Source organism: Pelodiscus sinensis, chromosome 1 (genome assembly GCF_049634645.1).
Source record: "Pelodiscus sinensis isolate JC-2024 chromosome 1, ASM4963464v1, whole genome shotgun sequence".
Classification (NCBI taxonomy): Eukaryota; Metazoa; Chordata; order Testudines; family Trionychidae; genus Pelodiscus; species Pelodiscus sinensis.
The window spans coordinates 291,121,131-291,134,756 of record NC_134711.1 but is presented as its reverse complement, the minus strand read 5'-3'; the positions used below and the strand labels follow the sequence as shown (position 1 = coordinate 291,134,756).

General features: G+C 46.3%; 1 protein-coding gene across 1 annotated transcript in view; it reads right to left on the bottom strand.

The window, feature by feature from the left end:
* The window catches only part of SERPINE3 (serpin family E member 3), a 47,675-nt gene extending 35,023 nt beyond the window's left edge, over positions 1-12,652 (bottom strand). The window contains exon 1 of the mRNA XM_075919800.1: positions 11,920-12,652. Within this exon, the coding sequence (XP_075775915.1) occupies positions 11,920-12,652 (733 nt within the window). The remainder of the gene's footprint in view (positions 1-11,919) is intronic.
* Positions 12,653-13,626: the final 974 nt, after the last annotated feature.

Below are 13,626 nucleotides of genomic sequence, written 5' to 3'. Positions count from 1 at the left end.
TGAAGTCAATGGCAAAATGTTCGCTGTTTTCAGTGGGAACAGAAAAGGTTCTTTGATGGGTCAGCTGACACTTCATGGAAAAGCTCTGAATAATGGTCTATTTAATTACAGTCCTACTGGTGTCATATTTTCTGCAGTTTAGAGGAGAGTGTGGGCAAGATTCTTCCTTTTTCTTTTATTACTAGGTCAGTTTACGTCAAAGCAGGGTCTTTATTCTTTGGGAGCTGATCTGTTCCTGCAGCTTAGACCCCATTTGAAGTCATAATCCTTTGTTGGTGACATCATAGTCATTGCCACAGTGACCAAAGTGATGTCACAAAAAGAAGATTACGACTTTAAATACAGAATAAGCCTCAAGAGCAGACGAACTCCTAAGGAACCAATATCCTGTTATTATATAAATGTCCTTATTATATAATTTTACAAGAAGAAAAAAATATGAAAAGATACACAATACAACAGTATTGGCAGAGATGTTTCTAAATGTTCAAGGTTTCCAATGAGAATCAGAGTTTAATTCAGAGTTTTCTTATATCTAAAATCCTATAGAGTTTTTCAAAGTTTTATATTACTACATAGCTTGTTTCTTCAATTGAAAAATCTCTTCAAATTATTGTTATATTTTAAATGAAAAGAAAAATAGAAGTTTTTACAATACTTAGTTTTCTATATCCATTAAAGCATGGGTTCGCAAACTGGGAGTGTGCAGAAATTCCAGGGGGAGTGCAAGGTGACCCAGCCCTCCCCCTCCCCATCAAGTTTTGCTGCCCTGGTCAGTTCCTTTTTTTCCTCAAGTTTTGCTGCTATTTGGGCACGGGAGGGGAACATGAGGGTTTTTCAAAAATCAAAAAGGGGGCGTGATGCCAAAAAGTTTGGGAACCACTGATACCTATCAACACATAAGTAAAACATACCTTTATCATTAGGGACTTGTTGCAGAATTTGCACATGTGTGTGTATAAAACTATTCTCTAAAAGGAAACATGCAAACAAGAAACTATCATTGTAGGTTTTTATGAGCTTGGCTACATAGTGACCTAAATCTTCATTTTTTTTAAAAACAAAGTTATGTATATAGAAAGAAAAATACCATTCTGCAGGCAGTATCAGAGACTGTATATATTAAGCTATTTGGTTTTTACATTTTTTTATTTGTATGGTAACTAGGAATGATCAGAATGGAAAATTAGAACAAGAATAGCCTAGATGAAGCTACTCAGTAAGGTATTCATTGCAATCAAACTAGAATAATGTAGACTTCACACATTGATATATAATTTAACAAGCTCAGAATAATTTCAGAATCTTCACCAACATCATTCTTTGCATATGTCCCCAATATACCGGATGATGTCAAAGCACAGTTATCCATAGTTAAAACATTATTATAAGTTTCTACTTGGGAATTTTAAAACTCTTGTTTCTTGTTTTGTCATGATAAGATTAATTTAAAAAAACATTTTTACACCAATGCTTCTAACCACATAGTCTGCATCTCCAGTAGCTTTTCCCATTATGCAAGTAGACATTTAAGGTACTTAATACTTTCTAACCCCTAGTGCCCTATTTACACAGAGACAGGCAGTCAGCATGGATTAATCTGATCCTAATTAACCTCAAACTCTTCTGATATTTGGTCATTGCACAGTAGCGTGCTGCCAGGTACACAGAGGTAAACTGAGCTGGATTATCTGCCAGTGCATGTGCTTCATGGAGGGAGGTCTAACACTTGGTATTGTGAATGAGTTATGTACAGAGATGGTTTTAAATTGAGAGCATGGAAACGGCAGTGCAAAATTGGAGCCACAATGAAACAGGAAACAAATGATTGTCAGGCCTCTGCCTAAAGGTCCTTTATCTATCTAGGTTAGATTTTTATGTGAGGCATCTATCACCGTGGCAACTAAATGCAGCACCAAATCAAGAGCACAAAAGCCCAGAGAAAGAGGCATTTTTTTCCTGTTTCTCAGGGGTAGAGGAATGTGACTGTGTGGGTAAAAAATTTCCTTTCCTTTCATCTTCTTTAAGTGGACATGTGTGAGAGATGTTGCGATTAGAAAAAGTTTGGCTTTTGTCTAATCTTATCTGCGAAGTAGTTCCACGGTTCTTGGCCCAAGAACACTCTGTTCCCAGTGCCTGGTCATTGGAACCTGGGTCTATCCATTTGCTTTGACCCTTCAACAGGAAATGTGAATGACAGCTTTCATAAAATGGGATATATGTATACACAAATACAATTCATAGATACTAGGTGCATTAAACATGGCATATTAGCTCTGTGGCCAAGGAACTCTTCATGGCAATAGTAGGGACAGATCTCAGATTTCCAGTTCCCAGGCATTGAACTAAAGGAGAATCTTTTCAACATGAAACGTCAGAACTCTTTCAGCCTCTGATAGTCAAGTTCTCCATATGTCGCTGCTCAGCACCATCCGCAGTGTCAAACCCACAGGTTTAAAGGAGAACTTCCCTGCTGTGTGAGCAACACAAGATTTATGAACCGCTATTGAGCAGTTCTAACTCCAGATAGGAGATGGCAGTGTTGTGTGTGTGCATGTGTGTGCACATATGTACATTATTGCATTAGTATAGATATTTCTCTAAGAAAACAGAAGACTGTGCTGAACTGGTGGGGTTTTTTTTATTTTTATTTTCCCCATATATCTTAAAGCCTATAAACCAAAAGGAAATAAAAAAAGAAAGTTACGTATGAAAAGACACCGTATTGGAGAGAAAGTGCCAAGCTATAAAAGCCACACAATGCTGAGCTCTCTTAGGCTACATCTAGATTGCAGGCTTCTTTCGGAAGAAGCTTTTCTGGAAGAGTCCACACTGCCAAAGCACATCAAAAAAGTGATCTGCTTTTTCGAAAGATAGTGTCCACGTTCATTGGATGCTATCTTGCATTTAAATTGTGATAACTACGGGCGGAGTGGCCACCAGGGCACCTGTGCTTTTTCCTCTTTCTTCTTCTTTCAAAATAACTCCCTCTTCCCCATCCACACACGGCTTTTTCTGAAAGAGCTCTTTCGCAAAAAGGCTTCTTCCTTGTACAAAGAAGTTTACCAATGCTGGAAAACCTCTGTTTTTTCAATTTTTTTTGTAAGAAAGTGATTGCAGTATGGACGTAAATGAAGTTTTGTCAGAAAAGCAGCCATTTTTCAAAAACAATTCTGTAGTGTAGACATAGCCTCAGGGTCTGTCTACCTTAGGAGCTACAGTTGTCTCTTCTGACTCCAGGAGACTTACCTCAGCTAGCTTTGATTGAGTTAACATGCCAAAATAGAAGTATAGCCATAGCAGTACAAGCAGTGGGAGGGGCAGCTGCCTCAAGTACATATCTCAGCACTTGGTGGCTGGCCCCTCCCACCGTTTGCACTGCTGTAACCATACTGCTATTTTTAGCGGACTAGCTCAATCAGAGATCTCTTCCGGAAAAGCTTCTTCCAAAAGAGGCCTGCAGTCTAAATGTGTGAGGATGAGTCCACTGGAGCTGGAAATTACACCTTGTAGCTCAAATGTAGATATACCCTTAGAGAGCAACAGCCTAAGCAAAGAAATGAACATGCCTTCTGGGAGGAAATGAGAAGTAGAAAAGAAAATATGAATGAAACGCAAGATGGAGAAAAGCATCCAGGCTGCAACATTCCAGTGGAGTGGACCAGAAGAGCTGGTGTACCTGTACTCCAGGAAATCAAATTGTTTGCAGTCTCTCCAGAGACCACAAATCCTTATCCCCGAGCATGGCAGAATCCTCTTGCTCTTCTCTCATATATCTGTGTCCCACCTTAGGACCAATGGACATGGGTTTTCTGTGCTCCTTGGGTTGATGGCAGGTGTTAGTCCTTAGTTTGCTGATCCCTGAGCTAAAATGGACTCTCGGTGCATGGTGCCTTCCACCTACTGGTTGCCTGAATATATTAATGCAACTCATATGAACAAATAGCAGCAACCCAGGCTCTGGTGCAGCCTCTGCTGGAATACTGTGTTCAGCTCTGGTGAACACAACTGAAGAAGGATGTTGATAACTGGGAGAGGTTCAGAGAAGAGCCATGAGAATTGTTAAAGGATTAGAAAACGTACCTGAGAATGAGGATTTAAGGAGCTCAACCTGTTTAACTTAAAAAAAGAGACGAATTAAGGTGTCACTTGATCACAGTCTATAAACACAGGGAAAATATTTGAATACGGGGGTCTTCAAACAAGCAGACCAAGGTACAATACAATCAAATGGTTGGAAGTTGAAACTAGACAAATTTAGACTGGAAATAATATGTAAATGTGTAACAATGAGGGCGATTAACCCTTACCACCATTTGACAAGGATTGTGGTGGATTCTCCATTACTGGCAATTTTTAAACAAAGCTTGGATGTTTTTCTAAATGTTCTGTTGTAGTTCAAACAGAAATTAACTGAAGGAAGCCCTCTGGCCTGTGTTACACAGGAGGTCAGACCCGATGAATGCAATGCTCCCTTCTGCCCTTGGAATCTCTGAATCTATAGACCTGAAGAAACATTATATTGTGCTAAAAGACTGTGGACCTGAGGTATGAACAAGGCGAACTTAGCAATGATCAGACTCTCCTTCAGATAGCCCTCTGATATTTGAATACAGTCCAAGTCCTGCAAAAAGTATACACGAAAATGATAGAATCCCAAAGTGTGTTCGCAGTGCCTAGATCAGTGGTGGGCAACCCGCTGCCACCTGTTTGCGGCATTCCAGCTCTGGGAGGAGGGGAGAGAGCAGGGACAGAGCACAAGGGGCTTAAATTGCAGCAAGGGGGATGAGGTTGTAAGAAAAACTTCCTGTCAGGATGGTTAACCTCTGGCATAAATTGCACAGGGAAGTTGCAGAGCTGCATTACTGGAGATTTTTAAGAGCTGGTTAGACAAACACCTGTCAAGGATGGTCTAGATCAGTGTTTCTCAAACTGTGTTTCGTGGAGCCTTCTGGGGGCTGTGTGAGGTTGACAAACTGGAAATATCAATAGGTACAACACATACAATCAGTGGACCTCTGGGGCCCTGCATAAATTTTTGTGCACGTAAAGGGCTCCAGAGCCCAAAAAGTTTGAGAACCACTGGTCTAGATGCTGCTTGGCCCTGCCATGAGTGCAGAGGACTGGACTTGACAACTCCTCAAGGTTCATTCCAGTTCTATGATTCCATGATTCTATTAACTTCTTAATTGCACAAAACCAAACAACCAGGCCCTGCCCCTTTCCTTGCCCACTTTCCCAAGCCCTAGCCCATGCCCCATCCCTTCTCCAAGGCTCTGCCCCCACTCGCTTCATTCCCCCTCCCTCTGTCACCTGCTCTTCCGCACCCTCACTCACTTTCACCATGCCACGGCAGGGGATGGTGGTTTGGGGAGAGGGGCTGTGGACTCTGGGGTGAGGCAAGGCAAGAGGGGTTTAGGATGTAAGAGGGGGTTCCAGATTGGGCCTGGGGAGTTTGGAGTGCAGGGTAGGTGGTGTTGGCTCTGGGGTGGGGCTGAGAAGGTTTGGGATGCAGAGGGACTTTGGGGTGGAGGGTATTTGGGCTTTGATTGGGGGAATGGGCTCTGTAGTGTGGTCAGGTATAAGAGGTTTTGGCTGCGGGGGGGTGGGGGGGTGGGGATTCTGGTGGTACTTAATGGCAGTCTCCAACTAGGGTCTCCCAGGAAGCAGCTGTTTGGTCCCTACAGACCCTAGTTGGAGAGGTCAGGGAGGTTCCATGTGCAGGCATTCCTGCAGGCATTGCCCTTCACAGCTACCATTGGTTGCGGTTCCTGGCCAATGAAAGCTATGGCGCTAACACTCAGGGAAGGACCAGCATGCAGTACTTCCCAATGCCTAGTGTCTACTTCCAGGAGCAGCATGGTGTGAAGGAAGGTAGGGAGCCTGCCGTAGCCCAGGCCCCTGCTGCACTGCTAACCAGACTTTTAATGCTCCTGTCAGTGGTGCTGACTTGAGCCAGGATTCCTTTTTGACCTGGCATTCTGGTCGAAAACCTGGCAACCCTATCACCATTAATTCTTCAGTCCTCAGGCAGTTATCTGCTGCAGTTAATCTCCAGAAAGAGCTAAATGTTTTCAGGAAAATTTCCAGGTTTTTTCCTTCCTTCCTCCTCCCCTCAATTTACTTCCTATGTACCATTTCCTCTGTTTGTTAGTCTCACCCTTCTCATTTTTGTGGACCCAGAAAAATCTATCACCACTTTAAAAAATTCACATATCCCTCCTGTTTGAGGATATCAGGGTTGAGCAAACATTCCCCAGTGCCGACATTCTGCATGGGCACACCAAAGAATAGGCGCTTCCCCAGTTCTGAGCATCTCCATTTCTCTCTCCAGAAAGGAGGTGGGGGAGCTGCAGAGGAGTTTTGCCTGGTTTCTGGTTTCAAAACTAAAGATTCATGTGGCTTTAATATAATGTTGGAAGCACCAAGGGAAAACAACGTTGTGTTTAAAACCCCAGATTATGTTTTATGATAATTTGTAAATCTGCCTTTTTGCCTTTAAAGCTTCACTTAACCTCTGCTGAGGACTCCATGTTTGTTAGCTTACAAGATCACAGACCCTCTCAACAGCAGAGGTCTTATTGGGATAAACACAGATGATATTTCTGCATTTTTACAATTTCTCTCCCTCATTTTTTATTTCCATATCATGTTTTCCCTCAGAATATGGTTCATGCCATCTCAAGGGGCTGTGTAGTTGTGTTTGTGTATGTAGTTATTTATTTTGGCATTTTACCACCATTTTAATTTTTCTGTCTCTTTATGAGGATCCAAAATAACCTTTTTATTTTCCTCTGGTGGCTAATCTGTGCCTCTGCAGCACAACAGAACTGCCCTCCCCAGATTCCCTTTGCTTCTTTGCAGAAAAAGGTTTCTGTGGGGAAACAAAGACAAGCTGTTCATTCAACTCTCCTGGCAGCTCAGATGCTCTGTTCGGGCAGCAGGGAGAGAAGAAAATCACTTGGGAGAGGTGGGGTGGAGGGAGGAGGATGGAGACGGACTATCTCCTCCGCTTCCCTACATAGAGTAGCCAGGGCTGGGTCAGCTCAACCTCTGGAATCTTCCCTTGGCTGCTGGAAGCTCCGCACTATGGAGCAAGCATGGGACTTGGTGGGACGTGGGGTTGGGAGTTCTGAGACAAGGGAAGCAGCTCTCTGTACAGTGACTCCTTTTTCCACCTCTGCACCTGGAACACACCCACCTAACCTCCCTGAATCAAGAGACCCCTAGATTCATAAACTCCCACCCATCAAACTCACTCCCATGAGTCTCACTCCTGCATCAGGAGCCTCCCATACTCAGACCCCCACCACACTGAGCCCCAGCCAGCTGTATCCTGACCCTCCCCAGCAAGCCTCTCACCCCCACTCCTTCCCCTACACACTGAACCCTGACCACCTTCATCTGGACTCCCCTGCAGAGTCCCATTCCCCTAGCATCCAGAACCCTGCACCAAACCTCTGTGCATCCAGATCTCCCTCTCCCCATAACCCCCAATGACATGGCACCACACAGAACCCTGGTACTTTTGGGCCAAAAACTTAAACATTGTAAAATTCTGCAACATTCTGCATATTTTATTTGTCAAGTTACCACGGAAACACAATAATATAAAATCACACCATTTTCAGTTATTTTGGTAATTTATTTCAAAATACTTGTCAGCAAATAATTGAAAGTGGTACAATTATATTGTTTTATTTTGACAAACAAATTCTGCAGAATTTCAAAATGTAGCTCACATAGTTTTTAATTTTTGACATACATTTTTTAATTTGTTGGAGCTGAATTCCTTCAGGAATATCATGTGTATTTTTAGCTTGTGAACCAGCATATTAAAACTTTAATCCTATGCATCTCTTAACTCCCGCGGGAAAATGAAAAGATTGTGGCATTTCATAAGGTTGTGTAGGAGTACAGGACAAGTTGGAGTTTTGTGGCTCACAGTGGAGACTTAAAAGGGGACTTAGGGACCTAAGATGACCTAAGATGAAGCCTGTGGCGAGTAGATTACAACCCGGAAGGGCTGGCGCAGAGCGATCTGCGCATGCGCAGAACCACGCAAAACCACACGGCTGGCGAGCAGGACTCGCTGCAGCTTGGCAAGCCCTGTCAATGAGGATATGTCTACACTGCAGAATTTTTCCGGAAAACGGTTTTTTTTCTGGAAAAATGACATGTCCACACTGCAATTGCAATAACGGAGGGGTTTTTCCGACAGCGGTAAACCTCTTTCTACAAGAAAGAAGCCTTTTACCGAAAGAGCTCTTTTGGAAAAAGGCGTGTGTGGACGGGAAAAGGTTTTTTTTTTTTTTTTTCCGAAAAAAGAGGCCTCCAAGAAAAAGCACAGGTGTCCTGGTGGCGACTCTGTCCATAGTAATCACAACTTAAATGCGAGAGCGTGTTCAATCACTGTGGATTCTATCTTTCAAACAAGCAGATCGCTTTTTCGATGCGCTTTTGCTGTGTGAACACTCTCTTTCAGAAGCTTTTCCAGAAGAGCTGTTCCGGAAAAGCTTCTTCCAAAAGAAGCCTGCAGTCTAGACATAGCCTGAGAGATATAGGGTCTTTTGCAGCAAAGTTAAAACCACAAAGCATTAGTGTAGAGCAATGGTCACCAACCTGTAGATCGGGATCTACTGGTAGATCTTGGAGCCTCTGACAGGTGATCCTGACAGGTTTGGTTAGGAAGCTATGAAGTGCTGGCACTTCAGTTGCCCCTCTAGCCACTGTCATGCTGCTCCTTCCCTCTGCCTTGGAGCTGCCCCCCTTGGAGCCTCCTGCTTGCTCTGCTAGGTGTTGGAGAGAGAAGAGGGGGTGTACTGAGGTCAGGGTGTCCCTCCTCACCCCACTTTTGTACCCTATCTCGATACAGAGAGAAGCGGATGGAGGGAGCTTGGCAATGCAAATCTCTGCAACTCTCACACTGTGGCTTTGTCTACACTACAAGTTTTTGCGGCAGAAGATATGCAAACGAGGGACTCATTAGCATGAGTTGCAACCTCATTAGCATATTTTCTGCCATTTCTTTTTGCACAAGGGGTTTTTTGCAGAAAAAGAAGCAGTGTAGCCGCTTCCATTTTGCACAAACCCCCTTTTGCGCAAGATCCTTATGCCTGTCCCGGAAAGATCTTGCGCAAAACGGGGTGTGTGTGCAAAACGGAAATGGCCACACTGCTTCTTTTTGTGCAAAAATCCCTTGCACAAAAAGAAACATCAGAAAACATGCTAATGCATATTTTCTGCTGCAAAACTCACAATGTAGACATAGCCTTTGTGTGTCTGTCATTCTCTCTCACACACTGTCCTTCACTCTCATCTCCCAACCCAACACATATGTGGGTTGTTGTTACTTCTTTGACTGCTTTCAAAGTGTGTTATTTTGGGGTTTTGACTGGTCTGTGCATGTCATGATATTCATTTCTCTCTTTTGCTTAAATGTAATTCTTGGAGCCTCCGTCGGTCAGTTGACCATGGATGACGTATCCTAGTTCTCGTCTTGGTTCGTGTCGAATTGTCTGGGACAGCGTCGGGGACAGCGTCGTTGGTGGCTGAAAAGGCCAATCTGGGACAGGCATTCTTTGCCGCAGAAGTCGCAGCTATAGGTGGTTCCCTGGCTGTTGTTGTTGCGTAACTTCCTGCGGGCTCGCTTTTCTTCTGATGCACGCATCATGTTCGTTTCGCCTGACTTGAGCTGTGTGGTCAGGGTGCCCCTCCACTTTGGGTGGTCTGCTGCGAGGTCTTCCCAGGACTGCGTGTTTATGTCGATGGCTTTCATGTCCCTCTTCACGACATCTTTAAATCGCAGGTTCGGGCGCCCTGTGGTTCTCTTCCCAGATGCCAGTTCCCCGTAGAGGATGTCCTTTGGGATCCTCCCATCCTCCATGCGGCGTACATGGCCAAGCCAACGCAGGCGACGTTGTCGGAGCATGGTGTACATGCTGGGGAGGCCGGCTCGAGTCAGAACTTCGAAGTTGGAGACTTTGTCTTGCCAGGTAATACCCAGGATGCGGCGCAGACCTTGTAGATGGAAGGCGTTCAGTCTCCGCTCTTGTCTCGCGTATGTAGTCCATGTCTCGCTCCCGTACAGCAGGGTGCTGATGACGCAGGCGTTGTACACTGCCATCTTTGTTGCGGTTGTCAGCCTGGGGTTGGTCCACACTCGGGTTGTCAGGCGGGCTAAAGTAGAGGCTGCCTTCCCGATCCTCTTGTCGAGCTCAGCGTCAAGGGAGAGATTATCGGTGATGGTGGAGCCCAAGTACGTGAACTGGTGGACGACGTCAAGCTGGTAGTCGTCTACTGTGATGGCTGGTGGAGTGACAGTGTCCTGGCTTAGGACGTTTGTTTTTTTCAAACTGATAGTCAGCCCAAAGTCTTTGCAGGCCATGGAAAAACGGCTCATCAGCGACTGTAGTTCTTCCTGGGTGTGTGTGACGACTGCTGCGTCGTCGGCAAATATCATGTCCCTGATCAGCGTCTCGCGTATCTTCGTCTTGGCTTTGAGGCGAGAGAGATTGAATAGCTTGCCGTCCGATCTGGTGCGGAGGTAGATTCCTTCCGTTGCTGAGCCGAAGGCATGCTTGAGGAGCAGGGCAAAGAAGATCCCAAACAATGTGGGGGCAAGAACGCAGCCTTGCTTGACGCCGCTGCTGATGCTGAAAGGCTCGGAGCAACTGCCGTTAAACTGCACTGTTCCCTTCATGTCTGTGTGGAAGGATTCAATCAAACTCTGCAGTTTTGGTGGGCAGCCGATCTTGTGAAGGATTTTGAAGAGTCCGTCTCTGCTGACCAGGTCAAAGGCTTTGGTGAGATCAATGAAGGAGACGTACAGGGGCATCTGCTGTTCTCTACACTTCTCCTGGAGTTGTCGTAGGGAGAAAATCATGTCTACGGTTGACCGTTCTGCGTGGAAACCACACTGTGACTCCGGGTAGACACGTTCAGCCAGCTTCTGCAGTCGGGTCAAGATGACCTTAGCAAATACTTTGCCTACGATGCTAAGAAGGGAGATGCCTCTGTAGTTGTTGCAATCACTTCTCTCGCCCTTATTCTTGTAGAGGGTGACGATCTTAGCATCCCGCATATCCTGCGGTACGGCTCCTTCTTTCCAGCACTGACAGAGCACTTTGTGAAGAGGGTGCAGTAGGGAACACTTGCACCGTTTCAGCAGGTCTGGAGGAATCCCGTCGCTGCCGGGGGCTTTTCTTGAGGCCAGTTTATCAACAGCCTTGCTGAGCTCTTCTACTGTTGGCTCTGCATCAAGTTCTTCCATTATTGGCAGGCATTCAATGGCATCTAATGCTGCGGAGGTCACCGTATTCCGTCTGGAGTAGAGGTCAGAGTAGTGTTCCACCCATCTCCCCAACTGTTGTTGCTTGTCGGAGATTATTTCTCCAGTAGATGACTTGAGGGGTGCTGTTTTGCTCTTGGTAGGGCCCAGCGCTTTCTTGATGCCGTCGTACATGCCTCTTGTGTTCCCTGATATGGCTGCTTTCTGGATGTCGTTGCTGAGCTGCTGCCAATATTCGTTCGCACAGTGTCTGGCAACCTGTTGAGCCTTGCTCCTAGTAGCCCTGAGAATTTGTAGGTTCCTCTGGCTTGGTGACCGCTTGTATTCTGCCAGGGCGGCGCGCTTGGCTTCTATGACTGGAATCATCACAGAGGACTTTGCTTCAAACCAGTCGTGCGTCTTTGTGGTCCTCTTTCCAAAGGTTGCCAGGGCAGTGCAGTGCATTATGTTCCGCAGTGTTTCCCACTTTTCCATGGCAGAGTCTCCTGTCTGTGTGGCGTCAAGTTCCTTCTCAAGCGCTTCTGCGAATTTCTGCGTCAGGTCAGGCTGCGACATCTTGCTGACGTCGATGCGAGGATTTCCTTGTTTCCTTGAACGATAAAACCTCTTCGGGTTCAGCCTGATCTTGCAGCACACTAAGGAGTGGTCTGTGTCGCAGTCAGCGCTATGATAAGAGCGTACGTGCAGGACGCAATTGATAGCTGAGCGGCGAACTAGTATAAGGTCCAACTGGTGCCAGTGTTTCGAGCGCGGATGTCGCCAGGAGACCTTATGCTGGGGCTTGGTCTGAAAGTATGAGTTGGTGATGCACAGGTTGTAGAAAGCGCAGAGCTCGAGCAGGCGTTGGCCGTTCTCGTTCATTTTGCCGACGCCAAATTTTCCGAGGCACGAAGGCCATGAGTCATTGTCCGCACCTACTCTGGCATTGAAGTCACCCAGAAGGATGAGTTGTTCCTTGTCGGGGATGCTGTTGATGACAGATGTTAGGTTCTCATAGAACCGGTCTTTAGTTTCCAATGTTGGGTTCAGAGTTGGGGCGTATACGCTGACGAGGGTGATAGGGCCCGTGGTGGTGTTGAGACGAAGGGTGAGGAGTCGTTCTGAGCCATTACTGCCTGGTTCTACCATACTCAGTAGGCTATTTTTCACCGCGAAAGCTACGCCATGCTGTCTGGGCTCGTCTGGGGCCTTTCCCTGCCAGTAGAAGGTGTAGTCTTTTTCTTTCAGAATGCCTGAGTCTGCCAGTCGTGTTTCCTGTAGGGCGGCGATGTCTACGTTCAGCCTCAGAAGTTCGTTGTTGATGACTGCTGTCTTTCGTAGGTCGTCAATGTCCCATACGTCTTCGGAGAGGCCCGTCAACATTGTTTTGACTGGTCTGTGCATGTCATGATATTCATTTCTCTCTTTTGCTTAAATGTAATTCTTGGAGCAGTGAGTTCTAAAATGCCTAACCTGTTGTGGGTGGAGTAATTATCCCTGTGGGAATTGCTGCTCCTGGACATGGCTGACATGTCCCTGCAGCCCCTGAGAAAGGCAGAGCAGGGGGTCTCCACAGGCTGTCCTTGACTGCAGACACCAGTTCTGAACAACCCCATTGATAAATAATGGGGAACTGTGGCCAATAGAAGCTGTGGGCTGAGTGCCTGTAGATGAGGTGGAACACACAGCGCCATGGAGCCATTGCTGTACATGCCAGCTGCTTTCAGGAGTGGTGCAGGGCTAGGGCAGGAGTAAGCCTGCCTTAACTCTACTGCTCCACCACCTGGAAGCCATCTCAAATGGTGCCCAGCCAGAGCCTGCTTCCTGAACTCATCCCAGCCCTGAACTCCTCCTACCCCCAACCTCCTGTCCCAGACATGAGTCCCCCTGCACCCAAACTCCTTCCCAGAGCTTGCACCCTGAAACTCCTCCTGGACCCCAATCCCACATCCTGGGCTAAGCCCTGAGCCCCTCCCACACTCCAAACTCCTTAGCCCCAGACCAGAACCTGCGCCCAAGTTCCCTACACCAGCCTGGTGAGAGTGAGTGAGGATGGGAGAAGAAGGAGAATGGAGTGAGCAGGGTGAGGCATCGGAGAAGGGGTGAAGCAGGGACAGGGCCTCAGAGAAGGGGCGGGAAGGAAACGGGACCAGGGTATTTGGGTTTGAGGTAGATCTTACATTGAGGTAGATCTTACATTGCACTTACATTGAAAAAGTGATCTTGCGGTTAAAAAGGTTGGAGATAACTGGTGTAGATGCTGCTGTTCAACATATTGCCAAAACAGGCCTCCCCCATGATTGCTGGGCTCACTGGTTTGAACTCGCCTGTCCTGCAGGCATGTGCCCCTCCCCTTT